The sequence below is a fragment of the Loxodonta africana genome, chromosome 14, assembly GCF_030014295.1.
Source record: "Loxodonta africana isolate mLoxAfr1 chromosome 14, mLoxAfr1.hap2, whole genome shotgun sequence".
Taxonomy (NCBI): Eukaryota; Metazoa; Chordata; class Mammalia; order Proboscidea; family Elephantidae; genus Loxodonta; species Loxodonta africana.
The window spans coordinates 45,108,439-45,131,658 of NC_087355.1; the positions used below are offsets into that span (position 1 = coordinate 45,108,439).

General features: G+C 37.9%; 1 protein-coding gene across 3 annotated transcripts in view; it reads right to left on the bottom strand.

The window, feature by feature from the left end:
- RAD54B (RAD54 homolog B) overlaps positions 1-23,220 on the bottom strand; it is an 89,723-nt gene that overhangs the window by 57,398 nt on the left and 9,105 nt on the right. For all 3 annotated transcript variants that reach the window (XM_064267900.1, XM_064267901.1, XM_064267899.1), the window contains one exon: positions 20,730-20,886. In XM_064267900.1, coding sequence (XP_064123970.1) covers positions 20,730-20,886 — 157 coding nt within the window. The remainder of the gene's footprint in view (positions 1-20,729; positions 20,887-23,220) is intronic.

The following is a 23,220-nucleotide window of genomic DNA, read 5'->3' on the forward strand; positions in this document are numbered from 1 at the left end:
CAAATATACCTTAGAAAAATACTCAAATGAGCACAAAGAGCAAAAAAGTATTCTATGCAGTTAGTTGCACAGTGCTGGAAGCAACCTAAGAGCATATCAGTTGGATACTAGCTGGAGACTAGTTAAATCACTAAGGTACAGCTATACTATATGGTCTACTCTAAACCAAAAAAAACCAAACCCAGTGCCCATGGAGTCAATTCCAACTCATAGAGACCCTATAGGACAGAGTAGAACTGTCCCACAGAGCTTCCAAGGAGCACCTCATGGATTCGAACTGCTGACCCTTTGGTTAGCAGCCTTAACCACTTAACCACTACACCACAAGTGTTTCTCTAGGACCATTAAAATGAAAGACGTAGATTTCAACATACTGACACAAAACAAGCTCCAAGACATATGGTAAGTAAAAACAGCAAGTAAAACAATAAGGCTGTTGCTGTTGTCAGCTGCCTTCCAGTTGATTCTGACTCATGGTGACTGCATGTGTGCAAAGCAGCAGGCAGTATAATCCCAGCGTGCTCACAAAAAGCACCAGAAGCTAAATATTTCTGTAGGTACAGAATGTATGTATGTAGGCAGAGAATGTACCCAAAAAAGGTCTATTAAGCCAATAATAGAAACTGGCTGAAATTTACGGAACATAAAATTTGCAAATTGGGGCAACATTTCAACTAGAATGTCAGGTATGTTCTGAACATGAAAAGAACTTCAAAATTTTTTATACTGAGTCTTATGCACATTGCCATGGAAAAAAGACTGGGAACAAAATTGATGAACAAATTTGTGGTCAGAAAGGATTCTCGCACAGCATTGTCTTGAAGTACAATTATAATTACTGATTTACCCTCAGCATAGCTCCCAGTCTGACCTTTGGAGTCTGTTTCCCAAAACCAACTGAATTCTTTAAAAGAGCACAGGGCAGGTTACAGAACAGTCACCAAGGACATGCCATATATTCTAAGAAAGTCTCCAGTCAGACCCTGGAGTTCCTGCTTCTCAAGATGGCTGCCCATAGATAATTTCCCAAAAGAATTCAATGCCTGAAGGCAAACATGTCCACTAAGCTGTTTATTAACCTATTGTTTGACCTGAAGGTACTCCAGGGAACCAGTTCCTACAAGGTTCAAAAAGGACACCTAAGGGCAATGGCATGTGTGGGTTATACTAGCTTCCACAAAAGCCAGAAATCTGGGTTCCAAGAGAATTAAAATATCAAAAAATCAATTAATGAAAGATAAATTCAATATCAAATATGGATATTAATATCAAAGATCAATTAATGCAAAATTTTTAAAATCTCAAAAACTTTAGTTTTAAATGAGTAGTGCAATACCAGAGACATTGTCCAATTAATATTTTGGATTACATTTTATCTCAACAAAACTAAAACCAAACCCACGGCTGTAGAGTGGATTCCGGCTCATAGCAAGCCTATAGGACAGAGAACTGCCCCAGAGAATTTCCAATGAGCCTGGTGGATTAGAACTGCCAGCGTTTTGGTTAGCAGCTGTAGCTCTTCACCACTACACCACCAAGGTTTCTCATTTTATCTCATACGACTTCCAATTTTACGAAGAAATGCTGTCAATTGATGGAATAGGTACATATATACCTCATAGTATATATATTTTTGAATCTTCTGTATTTGTCAGAAGGAGCCCTGGTGGCGCTACAGTTAAGAACTTGGCTGCTAACTGAAAGGCTGGCAGTTTGAACCCACCCAGCGACTCCCAGTGAGAAAGAGCTGGTGATCTCCTCCTGTAAAAATTACAGCCCAGAAAACCCTACGGGGCAGTTCTACTCTGTCACATGGAGTCACTATGAGTAGAAAATTGACTTCATGGCACCTAACGACATAAGGAGGCGGAGTGGCGCGGTGGTTAAGTGCTCAGATAGGTTGGCAGTTCAAACCCACCAGCTGCTCCACGGGAGAGACGTAGCAGTCTGCTTCCGTAAAGAAAATCCTGTGGGACAGTTCTACTCTGTCTATACGGTCACTCTGAGTTGGAATCCACTCAACAGCAACACGTTTGGGTTTTCCTTTGGTTTTAACAGCAACATATCTGTCAAAGAAGAATTTCAGCTAGAAATTTTTTAAAAATTAGTTTCTACCACAATAGTGCTCCAGCTATGTTGGCTCAAAAATCCAGATTTACTGATTTTTAAAACAAGAGACTAATGTTTTGCTTATTGCTTCATTCACATACATATAATATGCTCAGTTTTCTGAAGCAGACACTGTGAAAAATGTCATAGTTATTAGAATCATTTAGAACGCATATAGAACTGTTAAAAGAAATGAAAGACAATTTATTGATTTTTTTTGTTTTTTGCCAATGCAAAATTGGTTTTGCATTGGTTTGCATATGCAATAGTTTTATAAAGAATTCTTGTACTGCTCACTCCAATTAAAGGTTTTTTTTAAACAAAATGAATGCTTGCCAAATGCTCAATAATCAAAGACCAGAAAATGGCAGTGTGATTTACGTTTTCTCATCAATAGCACACCACATACTAATAAGCTAAATTTGAAGTTCCAAGGAAAGGAAAAGTTCATTTGTGGCCTAATTAGACAGGTAAGAAAATTTATGCTCAAAGTGAAAATTTTCATAAAAATAGAAATCATTAAGTGATTTCACACATTTTTCTAATATGAATCAATATGCAGAAAGCTTTATAATTGACAGCTCTATATAAATTGCCTACAAAAGCTACATGAAAAATTTGAAAAAGGCCTTTTTGATATTGTTAAATTTAGAGATACTTTTTAATTTATGCAATACATCTTTAAATCCAACTTTAATAATATAGCATTGAAATAGTGTTAGTAAATTTACTTGGACAGACATACTTTTGAAATGGATATGCTTTTGCTTCAAAGTCAAATCAATTCTTCTAAAAAAGAAATCATTTTGTCAGTGTATATGCATATATAAAAGAAAAATTATTTTTAACTCAATTCAGTTATCAGAAAACTTTTAAATATATTTAAAACAACCCTGGGGTGTACAGAAACCTTGGTGACGTAGTGGTTAAAAGCTATGGCTGCTAAACAAAAGATCGGCAGTTCGAATACAACAGGCACTCCCTGGAAACCCTATGGGGAAGTTCTGCTCTGTCCTCATAGGGCTGCTGAGTCAGAATCGACTCGATGGCAACGGATTGCGTTGTAGGGTAAAAACATCACAGAGTTTAGTAAAGCAAAAAGAAAGTTTTATTTGGTATAAAATCAAAAAGACAAAGGTTCAGATGTGGAAAATCATGCTGCCAGAGCTAATGTCTGCCCGAGTCCAATGAAATATTACAAAATAAGAATGGGAAAACGGACAAGTATGTTGCCACAGCCATGTCTGCCCAAGTCCAAGGGAACTACAGAAAAGCAAGAATGGTAAAACAGACAAGAATGCTGCTGCAGCCATGTCTGTCCAAGTCCAAGGACATATTACAGAATAGACAAAAGTGGGAAAATGGACAAACATGCAGCCACAGCCACATCTGCCCGAGTCCAAGGAATGTTACAGAGTCATCAGTCTATATTAACACTACAAAATAGGCAAAACCATCAAAAGCTTCACCTTTTCACGGATTGGCTAGAAACTGTGATCCTATATTTTGAATTGTCCCTCTCAACAATCACTGGAACAGGTTTCAGTCATGACAGAAGGGTCTTCATTGGTCTAACAAATTTCTATTCACTAAATACTAATAAAAAAAAAAAACAATGCTAATAGGTATGGTGAAAAGATACAACTCTGATACACACCTTTCCTGACTTTAACCCACTCGGTCTCCCCTTGTGCTGTCTGAACAACTGCCTCTTGATCTATGTAAAGGTTACTCATGAGCACAATTAAGTTTCCCGGAATTCCCATTCTTTGTGACGTTATCCATAATTTGTTATGATCCACAGTTGAATGCCTTTGCAGAGGCAATAAAACACATCCTTCTGGTATTGTCTTTCAGCCAGAATCCATCCGACATCAGCAATCCCTGGCTCCACATCTTCGTCTGAATCTGGCCTGAATTTCTGGCAGGTCCCTGTCAATATACTGCTGCAGCCGTTTTTGAATGACCTTCAGCAAAATTTTGCTTGCTTGTGATACTAATGATATTGTTCAATAATTTCCCCATTTCGTTGGATCACCTTTCTTGGGATTAGGCATAAATATGGATCTCTTCCAGTCAGTTGGCCAGGAAGCTGTCTTCCATATTTCTTGGCACAGATGAGTGAGCACCTCCAGTGCTGCATTTGTTTGTTGAAACATCTCAATTGATATTTCTTCAACTCCTGGAGCCTTGTTTTTTGCCAAAGCCTTCAGTGCAGCTTGGACTTCTTCCTTCAGTACCATCAGGTCCTGATCATATGCTACCTCTTGAAATGGCTGAACATCGACTAATTCTTTTTGGTATAATGACTCGGTGTATTCCTTCCATCTTCTTTTGATGCTTCCTGCGTCACTTAATATTTTCCCCATAGAATCCTTCACTATTGCAACTCGAGGCTTGAATTTTTTTCCATCAGTTCTTCAGCTTGAGAAACACTGAGTGTGTTCTTCCTTTTTGGTTTTGTATCTCCAGCTCTTTGCACATGTCATTATAATACTTTACTCTGACTTCTCGAGCTGCCCTTTGAAATCTTCCGTTCAGTTCTTTTACTTCATCATTTCTTCTTTTGCTTTAGCTGCTCAACACTTGAGAGCAAGTTTCAGAGTCTCCTCTGACATCCATCTTCGTCTTTTCCTTCTTTCCTGTCTTTTCAATGACCTCTTGCTTTCTTCATGTATGATGTCTGTATGCTGAGCAAATTCTCTGAGAAGCTCAACTATATGAAGAACATGGCATAAAGATTGGAGGAAGACTCACTAACAACCTGCGTTATACAGATGACACAACCTTGCTTGCTGAAAATGAAAAGGACTTGAAGCACTTACTAATGAAGATCAAAGATCACAGCCTTCAGTATGTATCACACCTCAACATAACGAAAACAAAAATTCCTCACAACTGGAACAATAAGCAACATCATGATAAATGGTGAAAAGATTAAAGTTGTCAAGAATTTCATCTTATTTGGATCCACAATCAACAGCCATGGAAGCAGCAGTCAAGAAATCAAAAGACGCATTACACTGGGCAAATCTGTTGAAAAGTAAAGATATCACCTTGAAGACTAAGGTGTGCCTGACCCAAGCCATGGTATTTTCAATTGCATTATATCCACGTGAAAGCTGGACACTGAATAAGGAAGTCCGAAGAACTGATGCCTTTGAATTGTGGTGTTGGCAAAGAATACTGAATACACCACGGACTGCCAAAAGAACGAACAAATCTGTCTTGGAAGAAGTACAACCAGAATGCTCCTTAGAAGCAAGGAAGGAGAGACTGTGTCTTACATACTTTGGGCATGTTGCCAGGAGGGATCAGTTCCTGGAAAAGGACATCATGCTTGGCAAAGTACAGGGTCAGTGGAAAAAAGGAAGACCCTCAACAAGATGGACTGACACAATGGCTGCAACAATGGGCTCAAGCGTAACAATTGTAAGGATGGCACAGGACCAGACAGTGTTTCGTTCTGTTGTGCATAGGGTCGCTATGAGTTGGAACCAAATGGGCACCTAACAACAACAACAAATGGTCTTAGAAAATGGTAAGAGTGGAAAGTCTTTTGTGTTCTGGCTTATGTAAAATGTTCCCAAAAAGATACCTTCCAAGATTATCTTAGCTACTGTTTTTATACCTCAGGATCCAGCCGAGCTCCAGATGGGTCACATTCTCTATTGCTTAAGGACAGGGAATAATGACTCCAATATTATTTCCTAAATCAGCTGGGATGTACATCTTTTTTTTTTTAACTGTAAATATTATAAAATATAAATACTGATCAAGAACTTCAACAAATATTTAACCCTCAAAAATTAAGACATTTGTAAATGTAAAATATACACGAAATTTAGAAGACTCGGTATGAAAAAAATGTAATATGCCTTAATTTTTATATTAATTACATGTTAAAATGACATATTTTTGACATATCAGCTTAAATAAAATATAACAATTTCACTTTTTTTTTTTTAATGTGGTTACTAGAAAATTGTAAATGCTGGTCTGAAAGGATATTCACCAAAGTAATGACAGCAGCTACCAGTGGGGTACCACTCAGCTACCACTGAGATTAAGGAGAACAGTTAAGTAGAACTTTTAACTGTATTATTAGAGTATTTTATTTAAAAAATCCATGTATCACTTACATGATCAAAATTAAATTATAAACAGCACACACAAACTAAGAAAAATAATGCAATAGGAAAATGGACATAGAATATGAACAGAGGACTTAAAAAGGAAAATACATGTCCAATAAATATATAAAAGGAGCTCAACCTCACAAGTAATAAAGGCGATGATACAAATTAAATGACAGTAGTTTTTAACCATTCAACAGGCAAAAGTTTAACAGCATGTGTTGAAGGTAGGAAAACAGGTACTCTCATACTTTTTTTTAGATGTACAATTCAGTGACATTAATTACATGCATCATGCTGTGCAACCATCACCATTATCCATTTCCAAATTTTTCCAGCACCCGTAACAGGAACTCAGTGTCCCTTAGTAATAATTCTCCCTTTTTCCCAACCTTTGGGTTAGCAGCAGAGCACACCATTTGCACCAGCCAGGGACAAAGGATAAAAAAAAAGAGGGGATAAATAACAAAATATTGTTTTAAGATTCACATATAGGTAAAGTAGCACAATATCTGAAGGCAGACTATGGTAAGTTAAGACGTACATTATAGAATCTACGGTAACTACAAACAAAAAGATGAGACTAATAAACTAATAAAGCAAATAATAAAGAAAAAATTGAACCATATAAATGAGAAAGAGGCAGAAAAGGAGAAAAGTGGGGGGGGAACAGATGTGACAAAGAGAAAACAGATAGCAAGATGGCAGATATATACTCAACCAAATCAATAATCACATTAAATGCAAATAGATTATAAATAATAATTAAGAGGCAGAACTGTCCAATAAATAACAAAATCAAGACCCAACTTTATGCTCTCTCCTAGAAATCAAACTTTAAGTGTAAAAACACAGGTTAAATGCAAAATGATGGAAAAAGATACACCACAAAACTCCTAATCAATAGAACGTCAGAACAGCTATAGTATCAGAGAAAAACAATACCCAACTTTATGATCTCTCCTAGAAATCAAACTTTAAATATAAAAACATATACAGGTTAAACATAAAATGACGGAAAAAGATATACCATAAAAGTAAATCAGAAACCAAAGGAGACTTACATAAGTGGAAGAACATACCTTGCTCATGGATAGGAAAACTCAACATTATAAAAATGTCTATTCTACCAAAAGCGATCTATACATTTAATGCAATTCCAATCCAAATCCCAATGACATTCTTCAATGAGATAGAGAAACAAATCACCAACTTCATATGGAAGGGAAAGAGGCTCCAGATAAATAAGGCATTACTGAAAAAGAAGAACAAAGTGGGATGCCTTACTTTACCTGATTTTAGAACCTATTATACCGCGACAGTAGTCAAAACAGCCTGGTACTGGTACAACAACAGATACACGGACCAATGGAACAGAATTGAGAATCCAGACATAAATCCATCCACATATGAGCAGTTGATATTTGACAAAGGCCCCAAAACAGTTAAATGGGGAAAAGACAGTCTTTTTAACAAATGGTGCCAGCATAACTGGATATCCATCTGCAAAAAAATGAAACAAGAGCCATACCTCACTCCATGCACAAAAACTAACTCAAAATGGATCAAAGACCTAAATATAAAATCTAAAACGATAAAGATCATGGAAGAAAAAATAGGGACAACATTAGGAGACCTAATACATGGCATAAACAGTATAGAAAACATTATAAAGAACATAGAAGAAAAACTAGATAACTGGGAGCTCCCGAAAATCAAACACCTATGCTCATCCAAAGACTTCAGCAAAAGAGTAAAAAGACTACCTACAGACTGGGAAAAAGTTTTTAGCTATGACATTTCTGATCAGTGCCTGATCTCTAAAATCTACATGATACTGCAAAAATTCAACTGCAAAAAGACAAATAACCCAATCAAAAAATGGGCAAAGATATGAATAGACACTTCACTAAAGAAGACATTCAGGTAGCTAAAAGATATATAAGGAAATGTTCACGATCATTAGCCATTAGAGAAATGCAGATCAAAACTACAATGAGATTTCATCTCACTTCAACAAGGCTGGCATTAATCCAAAAAACACAAAAGAATAAATGTTGGAGAGGTTGTGGAGAGACTGGAACAGTTATACACTGCTGGTGGGAATGTCAAATGGTACAACCACTTTGGAAATCGATTTGGCACTTCCTTAAAAAGCTAGAAATAGAACTACCATACGATCCAGCAATCCCACTCCTTGTAATATATCCTAGAGAAATAAGAGCCTTTACACAAACAGATATATGCACACCCATGTTTATTGAAGCACTGTTTACAATAGCAAAAACATGGCAGCAACCAAGGTGCCCATCAATGGATGAATGGATAAATAAATTATGGTATGTTCACACAATGGAATACTACGCATCGATAAAGAACAGTGAGGAATCTGTGAAACATTTCATAACATGGAGGAACCTGGAAGGCATTATGCTGCGTGAAATTAGTCAGTTGCAAAAGGACAAATACTGTATAAGACCACTATTTTAAGAACTTGAGAAATAGTTTAAACTGAGAAGAAAACATTCTTTTGTGGTTACGAGGGGGGAGGGAGGAAGGATGGGAGAGGGGTATTCACTAATTAGATAGTAGATAAGAACTACTTTAGGTGAAGGGAAAGACAACACACAATACAGGGGAGGTCAGCACAACTGGACTAAACCAAAAGCAAAAAAGTTTCTTGAATAAACTGAATGCTTCAAAGGCCAGTGTAGCAGAGGCAGGGGTCTGGGGACCATTGTTTCAGGGGACATATAAGTTAATTGGCATAATAAAATCTATTAATAAAACATTCTGCATCCCACTTCGAAGCGTGGCATCTGGGGTCTTAAACGCTAGCAAGCAGCCATCTAAGATGCATCAATTGGTCTCAATCCTCCTGCATCAAAGGAGAATGAAGAACACCAAGGAAACAAGGCGATTACAAGCCCAAGAGACAGAAAGGGCCACATGAACCAGAGACTACATCAGCCTGAGACCAGAAGAACTAGATGGTGCCTGGCTACAACCGATGACTGCCCTGACAGGGATCACAACAGAGAACCCCTGAGGGAGCAGGAGAGCAGTGGGATGCAGACCCCAAATTCTCCTAAGACCAGACTTAATGGTCTGACTGAGGCTGGAAGGACCCCGGTGGTCATGGCCCCCAGACCTTCTGTTGGCCCAGGACAGGAACCATTCCCGAAGTCAACTCTGCAGGCATGGATTGGACTGGACAATGGGTTGGAAAGGGATGCTGGTGAGGAGTGAGCTTCTTGGATCAGGTGGACACTTGAGACTATGTTGGCATCTCCTGCCTGGAGAGGAGATGAGAGGGTAGAGGGGGTTAGAAGCTGACGAAAAGAGAGAGTGGAGGGAGAGAGCAGGCTGTCTCATTAGGGTGAGAGTAACTGGGAGTGTGTAGCAAGGTGTATATGGGTTTTTGTGAAAGAGACTGACTTGATTTGTAAACTTTCACTTAAAGCACAATAAAAATTATTAAAAAAAAAAACTAAATCAGAAGAATGCTGGAACAGCTATAATATTAGACAAAAAGATTTCAGAATAAAAGGAATATAGCCAGGCTTAAAGAGGAATACTTCATAATAATAAAAGGGTCAATTCATCAAAAGAACATAATAATCATAAATATGTACTTTTTAAAAAAAAAAAGAGCTTCAAAAAGAAGCAAAAACTGACAGAATTGAAAAATGGAGAAGTAGTTGGAGATTTAAATACTATTCTCTTCACAGAACAAATAGAAAGAAAGTAGAATATAAAAGAGCTGTATCAACTATCTGGACCAAACGGCACTTCATGCAACAACAGCAGTACACACAGAACATTTATCAAGATAAACAATATTCTGAGCCATATAACAAGTTGCAACAAATTTAAAAGGATTGAAAGCATACAGAGCATGTTCTCTGGCCAAACAGAATTAAACAAGAATTCAGTAAAATAAAGATATGTGGAAAGCAATAAATTTTTGGAAATTAGACAACCGTCTTAGGCTCAGTTCTCTAGGGAAGCAAAATCAGCGAAGCTTATATATATACACACACACACACATACAGAGATTTATATCAAGGAAATGGCTCACACAGTTGTAGAGGCTGGAAAGTCCCAAGTCCATGGGTCAGGCTGGAGGTTTCTCCCAACTCATGTATCTACAGGGGCTGGCGAACCCAAGATCAGCAGGTCGGATGGCAGGTCACTGGCTCACAGGCTGCAGAGGCTGACGAATCCCAAAACTGACAGGTAAGACAGCAAGCTGCTGGCTCACAGGCAGCGGAAGCTGATGAATCCCAAGATCAGCAGGTCAGACAGCAGGCCACTGGCTCATAGGCTGCAGAGGCTAACAAATTCCAAGACTGGCTGGTAAGCTGCTAGCTCAAGTCTCAAGAACTCGAGGTCTGGTGAGGAGCCAGTTGCAGGATTCAGAGTGAGCAAAAGCCACTGAGCTTTGCCAAAAAGTCCACATCTATAGGATGCAGGCCAAGCACCCAAGGAAATCCCTTTCAACTGAGTGGCTGCTCACAACAGATCTCATCACAGAGGTGATACATTATATCAGATCTCATTCTAGAATTGATCACATCATTACATAGCTGCCAAACTACATCATAACTGCCAGATCACTGAGAATCATGGCCTAGCCAAGTTGACACAACCTTAACCATCATAATAACATAGTTCTAAATAACCATGGGTCAAAAAATAAATACAAAAAAAAAAACAAAAAAAATAGCCAAGAGAAATTAGAAAATATTTTTAAGTCAATGAAAATATATGACATATCAAAATTGATAGGATGCAGCTAAAGCAGAATTTAGACAAATTCACAGCAACAAATGCTAATAAAAATAGAAAACAGGAAGTTCTCAAATCAATGATCTAGTTTAAGCAGAGCATATTAAACTCAAACTAGGTATAAGGGAAAGAAATAAAACGTAAGAGCAGAAATAAATGAAATAGGAAACAGAAAGACAACAGAGAAAATTAAGAAGCCCAAAAGCTTGATAAAATTGGTAAAAGTCTAGCCAGACAGATAAGGAAAAGAAGACAAAAACAGAAACCACCAATATCAGAAAAAAAGAGGAGACATTGCTAACACCAAACCAAAAGCAAACCCAATGCCGTCAAGTCAATTCTTAATCACTGTATCACCAGGGCTCTGCATTACTATATAGTCTATAGATATTAAAAGAATAATAAGGGAATATTTCAAACAACCTTATGTCAATAAATTGAATAACTCAGATACAATGAATAAATTTCTTAAATGGGACAAACTAATAAATCTCACTCAAAAAGAACAAGATAGCCCAAATACACCCATAACTACTAAAGAAATTAAGTTTAAGTTACCCAAAAGAAAACTCCAGGCACAGGTGCCTTTGCTGAGGAAAAAAAATATTCATTCTACAAAATTTCTTCTAGATAAAGAGGATAAATCCTAACACATTTTATGAAATGATCTTTACTGACACCAAAGCAATGCAATATTACAAGAAATGAAAACCACAGACCAATATATCAACAGAGCATAGATGCAAAAATTCTTTTAAAAAATGTTTTTAGCAAATCAAATCTAGTATTATAACAAAAGAACAATATATCAAGACCTAGTGGGGATGATCCCAGGAATGCAAGGGTTGTTGAACATTTAAAAAAAAAAAAAAAAACCCAGTGCCTTCCAGTCGATTCTGACTCATATGGTAAAAAGAATATGGTAAAAAAGAATATGGTAAAAAGAATAAGGTACCTCTAAATGTACTGACAAAAAGATTTCAAAGATATGTTGTTACAGAAAAAAAATGCAGCTGGTGAGCAATCATTTGTATGGGGAAAATATATACATAAAAAGATTTCTACATGTTTAGACTACTTCAAAGAAGATACACAAAATACTGGTAACTAGCTGCCTCTAGGAAGGGAATTAGATGGCTACCAATCAGGGAAGGGAAACTTTTTCTATATTCTTCATGCCATTTGAATTTTTCACCATGTGTAAAAAATATATTGTATTACCCATTAAAAAAAAAAAAAACAGAAATATTTTTAAGACTCCTTTGAAAATAAAATTACTGAAAAGGTATTACTTTGACAAACGAGAATGGGGCCATAACTTCTACTTGAGAATTACAATTCTAGTTCTTTGACTGAGTTCCCTGGCTGAAAGAAGTATGTTAGTGAGAGGAGTGATAGACAAATTGTGACCCCAATACTCCCCAGCATGTTTTCTCCTTTTTCAAAATGGGTGACTGAAAGCTTGACATAACTAATGCCATGATGAACCTATAAGTTCTTCTCCTTACTCTGCCTGCCTCCTCCTTCACATACCTCTGTTAATGACTGTTTTGACCAAATATTAATGGCTTTGTTCTTTGTTTTAAACTGATGCAAATAACCTTTTGTTCTGTCCGACCACCTGTGGCCTACAACTCCCACGAGAAAATAAGAGCCCAGGTATCTGATATGTATATCTTTAGCCTAATAAAGAAATGTCTGACGGGGGACTACAAAGACACTTGTAACCCTTACAAGATTCTATATAAACTCTAACGTAAAATTGTTCTTTGAGACTCCAGAGAGACAGGCTGTGCTGCTGCCCGGTCCCTGGTGATGTATGCATCTCCTGAATAAACTTTCTCACTCTTTCTGATTTAGAGTATGTTTCACTGGCTCGACTGCTTCAGGGCACAGACCCTAATCAGGTAACAGATTTTTGGCGCCCAGCGTGGGGCTCGAATTACTCAGGTCTTTGTTCCATCTCCTTAAGGACCGAGCCCCTGGGATGGACCCAGGAAGTGAGAAGGTGTACCCCTCCTTGAATTGTGGAGGTCTCTCAACCTGTGGTAGCCCAGAGGTCTGGCAACAGGGGAGGATTCCATGGCAGCACGCTCCAGACAGAAAGAGAAAGTTTCTGTTGGCCATGGTAGGTAACTGGTGGTAAATCCTCTGTAAAAGTCGCAGAGGCGTCGGTTCTCATAGACTCCCTCCATGAATAGTGACTAGGTCCCATGAGGTTAGACAAGAGACCGGTTAGGTTCCCCATTGCTAGTGGGTACCCAGGAGGTAAGATTCCAGCTGAGAGTCCACTAAGAACTTGGCTTATTTAGAATGGGATTCCCTAAGAGACATCTTAATATTTTGCGTAATCAAGTGTGGTCTGTAAATGGTTCTAGGGGTTTTGGTACTATTATGAAGCTTGATCTGTACTAGAACTAACAAGTGAGATGAAAAGCTGTATGTAAAATGTTTTATGACTTTGTGACATGGAAAAAAGATAAAGCCTCTGTTTTAGCCCCTCTTGTTTTTTTGTGCAGGCGAATGATGATGATGACATTAAGAGATGAAGAATCAGATGACGTTCTTCTCATTCCACCACCTCAAAAAACCCCATTCGTGACCCTCCAACGTGGTATCAAAAGATGAAGACAGGAAGGCATTGAAAGGGGAGGTAAAGATGGGCCCTGACTAAAAGAAAAACCAAAGTACATTTTACGAACAAAAGAGACACTAGAAAAATGAGTGCCCCCAAAAGAACAGAAAAGGGCCAGACAAGATTGAAAGGAGAGAGAAGCTTTTTCAAAGAATTATGAAAGAACGAGAGGAGGACAGCCAGTAGGCTTTTTGGTTGATGCCAGAACAGCCTTCTCAGTACTCACCCAGAAACCTAAAGGAACTCCCTCAGCCAGCAGTACTCAAGTTGTCAGGGTGACTAAAAAGAAGTTACTCAATTCTTTTTTACAGCCAATAGACTATGAAATAAGAAAAGCTAAGCTATCCCACCAGTTTCTATACATGCCTGAATTCTCGATCCCCCTATTTGAGACGAGATTTCCTAAGTACATGCTGAAATCTCTTTGGATGAAAAAGGCCCGTCTCTGACAGTTCCGCCTGCAAACACCTAGAAAGTGCTAGCAGCTCTCTTAACACTCACCCAACCGGTACTATCCCCGGCGACCATCCCACCCGTGGTTCAAAGAGTGGTTGATGTCATGGCCCAAGTGGTTTGGGCCAGTGGCTGGCCAAGACGACCTTAGACTGTCCTCTCTGTGACTGTAGAGCTATTACTCAACGTCATGCCTCCTTAAACAAGCTGAAGCTCACCTGGAGCTATAGGGACTGACCGCTAGATACCCAGAGTGAAGACTGTTGCGAGAGTGCCGATCCCCATTCAACATTCCTGTTCTCTCGGTGAAGAAGACATCGACCGGTGAATACCGTTTTGTTCAAAATTTGCAGACTGTTAACAAAGTTGTAAAGACCTTATACCCAGTAGTCCCGAACCTATATGCCCTACTATTGGCTGGTCCACCTTCCAGTACTCATTTTACTGTTTTAGATTTAAAAGACTCTTTCGTAACCCACCAACTGCAGACAGCCAGCTAATCTTTGCTTTCAAATAGAAAGGAGACAAAAGAGAAGAAATAACTCCGTTATACTGTGCTACCTCGAGGGTTTAAGAACTCCTTCACTATTTCTAGAACAGTGCTGGCCCAAGATCTAGAGCGATTACCTCCCTTCAAATGAAGAATATTCCTACAATATATAGACCTCCTGATAGAAAACAAGTCTGAGAAAGACTTACAAATACTGTGATTGTCTTAAACTTTTTGAGAAAGTTACAAGCTAACTTCAATCAAGCTACTCAGGGGACAGAGAGAGATCCTTTCAAATAGACTCCTGAGTCTCGAAGAGCCTTTTGTGATTTAAAGTCACCATTAATGAAAGCCCCTGGGGCTCCCAGGTTATCAAACACCATTTGAATTGTATAGAAGAAAAAAGAAGAACTGCTGGTATATTAATCCAGTTGCTGAGACCTTAGAGACACCTTGTTGCCTATTTCTCCAAAACTCTAGACGCTGCCTCAAAAGGCTGGCCAGCCTGCCTCCAAACAGTTGCCACAGCTAACATTATGAGGCTAACAAATTTACTTTGAGACATAATACTACTGCGTTTGTCCCCTACACTGTGACTGTAATATTAGGAAAAAAAAAAGACATTTGTGGCTCACCTCCAGCCAGCTAACAGTGTATCAAACACAGCTTTTGAGAGAAATCAAATTTAACTTTTGTGAAGTGTTCAAAACCAAACATCAGATAAAGTACTTACTAGTATGTGTGTTTTTTTTTTTTTTTTAGTATGTGTAGACTCTTTTTCAAGATGAGTAGAGACTTTTCTCTGCCAGACTGAGACGGCTAGAGAAAAGTATAATAGGTTTCAACCACTTTTAGAATAAAGTAGAAACCTCACAGCACAGAAACAGCCTGTGTTGCTGCCAGGTCCCCAGTGATATATACATCTCCCTTAAAAACTTTCTCACTTTTTCTGACTTAGAGTATGTTTCATTGGCTCAACAGCTCCAGGACACGGACCTTAATCAAGTAACAAAATGGATTGTAAGAGAGGTACACTTTCACATTCCTGCACTGTGGCAGAGACTGCTACTTATCACCCAATATCCACTCTTCCCTTCTCTCTCACCATGACTTTTAGCTAAGCACATGGTCACGTGAACTAAAGACTATGGTACATCTCCTAGCTTCCCTTGACGCTAAGTGTGGTTATGTGATTAAGGGTCAAGGGAATATGAGGCAAATATTTACAAACGTAAAACAGTGATTCTAAGTGTATTTGATTTTACAGTTGTGTGAAGTATATACATACACATACATGTATGTATGTGTATGTATATACTTCACACAACTGTAAAATCAAAAATATTTATAAATATAAATAAAACCAACAAAATTCAAAAATTAACATTAACAGATTATGATAGATATTTTGCTGAAATTAAACCAACAGGGTCACCATGAGTCAGAAGCAACTCCACAGCACCTGACAACAACAACATTCACAGTATAAATACAGTACCAACTGATCTGGCACAGGTTCTTGTGTGTTCAACAACCTTTACTCCGATAGGGTATGGGATGCCTCAAGTCTTTCCCCATTCCTATCTGCATACACAAAGCTTTCATTTGGTATACTACTTACACATTATATCTACCTCTCCTCTCATTTGCAGGCATGAAATCTTAAAACAGTACTCAATTATAATGTGGTTGTTTGAAACACTGAGCATATGCTCATACACTTTTATTAATATCATTTAAAGGATAGCATAAAATTCTAAATTTCTCTGAGAATTTTTAAACCCCTAAAGATATGTCTAACCATCCCCTGGGACCTCAGACCAGAGAGAGGTGTTATCACTCTTTTTATATCTTTGGGGCCCCGGTAGCACACTGGTTAAAAGCTCAACTGCTAACCAAAAGGTGGGCAGTTTGAATCCACTGGAAGTTCTACTCTGTCCTATAGGGTCTCTATGAGTCAGTTTTAACTTGACGGCAATGGGTTTGTTTTTGGTTTGGCGTTAATAATGTCTCCTCTTTTTTTCTGATATTGGTGGTTTCTGTTCTTGTCTTCTTTTCCTAATCTGTCTGGCTAGACTTTTATCAACAATTTTATCAAACTTCTCAAAGCTTTTGGGTTTTTTTCTCTTTCTGTTCACAGTTTGAATCCACTGGCCTCTCTCTGGAAACTCTATGGGGCAGTTCTACTCTGGTCTATAGGGTCACTATGAGTCAGAATCAATTCAGTGGCAATGGGTTTGGTTTTTTGGGTTTTTTTAATCTATCTTTAATCCTCCCTTCTTTACCAACATTTTCCTCTCAGCCTACAACACACTACTTAAAAAAAAGAACTTCTCTGGTCCCCTGGCATCCCTCAAGATACTTCACCTTCCTTTTATAACCAAATTTCTTTGAAAAGGTAGCTTACACTCACTGTCTCCATTTGCTCATGTTTCCACACATCCATCATATCCATCACATATCCATTACAATTTGACTTTTGTTCCAAACACTTTCTGGAACTATTTTCAGTCACTACCAAAACCTGCAAACTGTTCCAGTATGTTCTTGACTACTCGAATTCTCTGAAGCACTTCAAAACTAAAGGACTAATAAGGGGCTCAACTATAGAAAACAACAGGTCTCTCAAGATTCCTTCATTCCGTCATAAAAGGTTTTGGAATTCATAACATTTGAATTAAAACTCAAATAAGAGAAAGTTTCTGTCCCTGTATTTTATAGTTTTGTGAAGCAGACACAGGCAAATCGATAAAATATAATACAAACAGTATCGTTGATCTGCCTGAAAGAATTAATGATAAAGGATTCACGGTGATCAGTAATGGTATTAGTAATTTTATAAACTCATCAGAATAAGAAAGAATCAGAACAAATGGAAGACTTTCATTTTCTACAGAAGGGAAGTACAGCTCTGAAAATCTAGGAGGTCTAGGGATCCCCTTCTCCCAGCCTTCAGTTTTCACAAGCTCAGGCTCAAATGTACAGAGCTGGATTGTTCATGAAAAGAGGGGGATCTGGAGCTTTTGGATGAAAAAAGGCAAAAGTGAGTCCTTCTACCACAACCTCCAGAAAGGGTACATTCCCTGAGCCTTTGGGGAAATTAGAAGTGGCAGACCTACACATTCACTCTCATACAAGTAATATTAATCTGCAAACAGGTAGGTTTATAAAAAGACTTGAAGTGCCAGTGAAGTTCAATGGGGTGAAAATGTCCTTACTTGACAAAGAAACCAAACTCAAACTTGTTTAAGCAAAAAATGTTATTACTGATATTAAACCAAAAAACAAAACCAGTTGCCTTGGAGTCGATTCCAGCTCACGGTGAGCCCACATGTGTTAGATTAGAACTGCACACAGGGTCTTCAACGGCTGTGACCTTCCAAAAGTGTATCACCAGGGCCTTCTCCCAAGGCGCCTCTGGGTAAATCTGAACCACCAAGCTTTCAGTTAGCAGTGGAGCACTTAACCATGTCTGCTCCCCAGGGACTCAATATCATAAGTTACTGTTAATCTTCTTAGGTGTAATAATAATATTGCGGTTATTGAGGAGAAGGCATTTATTTTAAGAATTACATGCTCAAATATTTAGGAGTACGGTGGAATAATATGTCCAACTTACTTTCAAATAACCCAGCAAAAAAAATATGTGTGTGTATACATGCACACAGAAAGGAGAGAGAGAGAGACAGCAAATGTGACAAACAAATAGGATGTTAACTGGACTGTTCTTTCATCTTCTCTATATCTACGAAATTTTTCAAAATAAAAGATAAGGGGGGAAATGGGGCCATAGGCTTGGACCTCACTTCAAGGTGGATTAAAGCTAGGATTAAAAGGATGCCAAAAGGTAAGTGTTTAAAAAAAAAAAAAAGTGAGTACACACTACATAGGTCTCTTACCTCCATGTTTTTCTATACACTACATCCCTCTCCAGCAATCCATGATAGAAAGCAAGATGCTTCTCACAAAGCTCTTTTCCCCAACTACCTCATTACCTCACTGAGAGGCAAGAGTTGTCAGGAGGTTGGCACAAGTTCCCCAGTCCAGTGAATGTACTAAATCAGAAAAGGGATTAAGGGATTATGGGTTGTGTAAATTAACTCCCTATTCAATTTGTCTTAACTCTTAACTCCTTTCTCCTACTGAGCAAGGAAGGGGATGAAAAACTGTAAAACGCCAATAAAGCCCAAAATAAAATCGGTAACACAGGATATGCTATAATCCAGACGTCACAATTTCATTTTTTGGTGAAGGATTAGCTACCATGATAGAAAAGAAATGAGTACACTGTCTTGGGTTGCCAACAGAGAAGAAAGTCTGAGAAAAGAAAAAATTCCCCTCATGAGGATGAAAGGGAAAAAAGAGGAAGAGAGGAAAGAAGGAAGGAAAAAAGGAGAGAGCAAATCAGTGAGCTGGGACAGCAGCTAAACTCCTGCCCAGAGCTGTCTCTAGAGATCTCCCTACACTGAAACTACTGCCAAAAGTCCCTCTCAACCCTGGGAAAATACAGAACCCCTTTCTGCCCCAGGGCAAATGAACAAATCAGTTTTCTATTGTTACTGTAACAAATCACCAAACTTAGTGACTTAAAGCAACATAATACCCATTCAGAGGCAAAATTTATTCATCACGAAGTTCAAGAAACACCTGTAAACTAATTAAGCAGCTAAAGGGTTAAGTGCTTAAGGCACTTTGTTGATCCACACTAGCATCTTAAGGATGGCAGTTACTATTCTCTAGCCCAACAGATGGGATTCTCTCTCTGAATCTGTGTATTTAACCAAAAACTGAATAAATGCAATGTGAAATATATGTTCTTAATGATGCCTTTCACAAGGCCAAATAAACATCTGGGATGTCTTTTTTTTTTTTTTAATTACCTGAAAAACAGTGATCTCTTACAGATACAAAAAGAACCATAATTCTTACGTTAATTCAACAACGGAGGAATAAGGGGAAGAACATTTGTTAAATGCTTCGTTTTCCTATAATTCTGTATCTTGATAATTCAAATCTAACCAATTTGAAGTTATGCCACGAATTATAATGAGTTCTTCTTGTTGTTGTTAGGTGCTGTTGAGTTGGTTCCGACTCATAGCATCCCTACGCACAACAGAACAAAACACTGCCCAGCCCTGCGCCATCCTTATAATCGTTGTTGTACTTGAGCCCACTGTTACAGCCACTGTGTCAATCCACCTCGTTGAGGGTCTTCCTCTTTTCCACTGACCCTGTACTTTGCCAAGCATGATGTCCTTCTCCAGGAACTGATCCCTCCTGACAACATGTCCAAAGTGTGGAAGACTCAGTCTCGCCATCCTTGCTTCTAAGGAGCATTCTGGTTGTACTTCTTCCTAGACAGATTTGTTCCTTTGTTTGGTAGTCCACGGTATATTCAATATTCTTCGCCAACACCACAATTCAAAGGCGTCAATTCTTCTTCAGTCTTCCTTATTCATTGCCCAGCTTTCACATGCATATGACTCAACTGAAAATACCATGGCTTGGGTCAAGGGCACCTTAGTCTTCGGGGTGACATCTCTGCTTTTAACACTTTGCAGCAGATTTACCCAATTCAATGCATCGTTTGATTTCTTGACTGCTGCTTCCATGACTGTTGATTGTGGATCCAAGTAAAATGAAATCCTTCACAACTTCAATCTTTTCTCCGTTCATCATAATGTTGCTCATTGGTCTGGTTGTGAGGATTTTTGTTTTCTTTATGTTGAGGTGCAATCCATACTGAAGGCTATGGTCTTTGATCGTCATTAGTAAGTTAGTCATTTAAATTCACCTCTCAATACTATTTACAAACTTCTTCGAAAAAATGTTTTTTAATCAAATCTTTAAACACAATTTGACACTTGAGGAAAAGATCATATTTGACCAAAGAGTTTACAATGAACACTCTTAAACAGAGCTATTATGAAATATAAAATTACATAGTTATCAATCTAATCACTAAAGGTAAATCATGACCAAAAAAATCTAAATTGCTGACAATTTAACGGTATTACATTAACATTATTCAAATATATTCATTCTTGAAAATAATCAATGTAAAGAATAATATTATTGGCCAAGTGTAAATCCAATCACTAAAGCATAGTCTCACCTGTATGAGGTGGATCTAATGTTGGCATTGCAGATGCTTCAGAACAATATTTTCCACTGTAATTATCCCCGTGATTAATTTCTCTAGGATTCTCTTTAGTATGCAGAAGACTTAAACTACATGTTCTGGAATCATTTTGTGACTTATTTGCAGCCACCTAAAAGAATAAAATATATATTTCAAACAGAAATTAAATGTCATTTCTATATTTTCACATAATAGATTCCTGATTTAAAATATGAACTACCAGTTTCTCTATATCTAAATAAGAGAATATATAAAAATAGACTTAAAATACAATTTTTATTGTTTATTTATTTTAAACCAGTTTTAATTATGTTCTAAAAGCTGTAAGACATAACAGAATGAAAATTATGCTTATAATTAGTGTATCTAAAACAACATATCAGAAGAGTTTTTAAACACATCATAATATGTCATGCTCATAGCCAACTGTTCTTTTTTTCTTGCTAAATTTCTCAATATAATAAAATCAACACTTAAATACTGCTGTTTTAGGAATGATAACAGTGCTACAGAATGGGAATTCCAGAACACTTAATTGTGCTCATGAGGAACCTTTACACAGATCAAGAGGCAGTTGTTTGGACAGAACAAGGGGATACTGATTGGTTTAAAGTCAGGAAAGGTGTGCTCCAGGGCTGTATCCTCTTACCATACCTATTCAATCTGTATGCTGAGCAAATAATCCAAGAAGCTGGACTATATGAAGAAGAACTGGGCATCAGGATTGGGGGAAGACTCATTAACAACCTGCTTTATGCAGGTGACACAACTCTGCTTGCTGAAAGTGAAAACAACTTGAAGCACTTACTAGTGAAGATCAAAGGCCAGAGCCTTCAGTATGGATTGCACTTCAACATAAAGAAAACAAAAATCCTCACAACCGGACCAATGAGCAACATCATGATAAACTGAGAAAAGACTGAAATTGTCAAGATTTCATTTTACTTGGATCCACAATCAACAGTCATGGAAAGAGCAGTCAAGAAATCAAACGATGCATCGCATTGGGTAAATCTGCTGCAAAGGACCTCTTTGAAGTGTTGAAAAGCAAAGGTGTCACCTTGAAGACTAAGGTGCTCCTGATCCAAGCCATGGTATTTTCAATTGCATCATATGCACGTGAAAGCTGGACAATGAATAAGGAAGACTGAAGAATTGACGCCTTTGAATTGCGGTGTTGGTGAAGAATACTGAATATACCGTGGACTGCCAAAAGAACAAACAAATCTGTCTAGGAAGAAGTACAACCAGAATGCTCCTTAGAAGCAAGGATGGCGAGACTGAGTCTTCCACACTTTGGAAATGTTGTCAGGAGGGATCAGTTCCTGGAGAAGGACATCATGCTTGGCAAAGTACAGGGTCAGTGGAAAAGAGGAAGACACTCAACGAGGCGGACTGACACAGTGGCTGCAACAATGAGCTCAGGCATAACAATTATAAGGATGGCACAGGGCTGGGCAGTGTTTCATTTGTTGTGCGTGGGGTCACTATGAGTCGGAACTGACTCAACAGCACGTAACAACAACAACGGTGCTATCATTTTTTTTTTTTTAAATAGCCCTTATATTTTAGAAATATATGCTAAAGTATTTACAAATGAAAAAGATATTACTGGGATTTACATAAAAATAACAGGTGGGGAAGGGACTAGGGAGGGAATTGGACAGGTAGAGATCAAACAAGATTGGTCATGTGGTGACAACTGTTGAAGCTAGGGTGACGGATACACGGGGGTTGGTTATATACTCTTTTCTCTACTTTTGCATGTTTTTTACTGCTGCTATAACAAGTCATCACAAACTTAGTGGCTTCAAGATGACATAAACATATCATTTTACAATTCTGTAAGTTACAAGAGACCAACAAGGGTATCACTGGGCTAAAATCAAGGTGTCAGCAGGGCTGCACTTAGATGCCTACACTATTCAATGGATTATAACCCCTTAGTACATTTATTTTGAGGCTCAATTTCTCCCAGATTTTGCCATTTGTATTTATCAGGCCAATAAACAACCCTGATGTTGGCCTATTCACAGTGGAAATTGTGAATTGAAGTATCTGTGATGTCAACATCAGGGGTGTTTATTTTGTTGGCCTGATAAATACAAGTGGCAAAATCTGGGACAAACTGAGCATCAAAATGAACATACTAATGGATTATTAATTGAATAATATTAATAACTGAATATGACCATTTCTTAATATGGATTAATTCAATCTAAGATAAGAAATAATTTAAGAACAAAAATTTCAAGAATGAAATATGGAGGTGACAGAGTTAACTGATAAGCCTAATACATTTACGCTTATCGTGCTGCCTTGCCTAAAATAGTTACGTGCTCTCAAAAATGCCTACTTCTTTAGATATAGAAAGTAAAATAACTACTTAGTTTTCTTATATAATTAAAAGGAAAAAACATAGTAAATCAGTGTTTTGGGTCTGGAATTAGCCCTTAGAAACTAC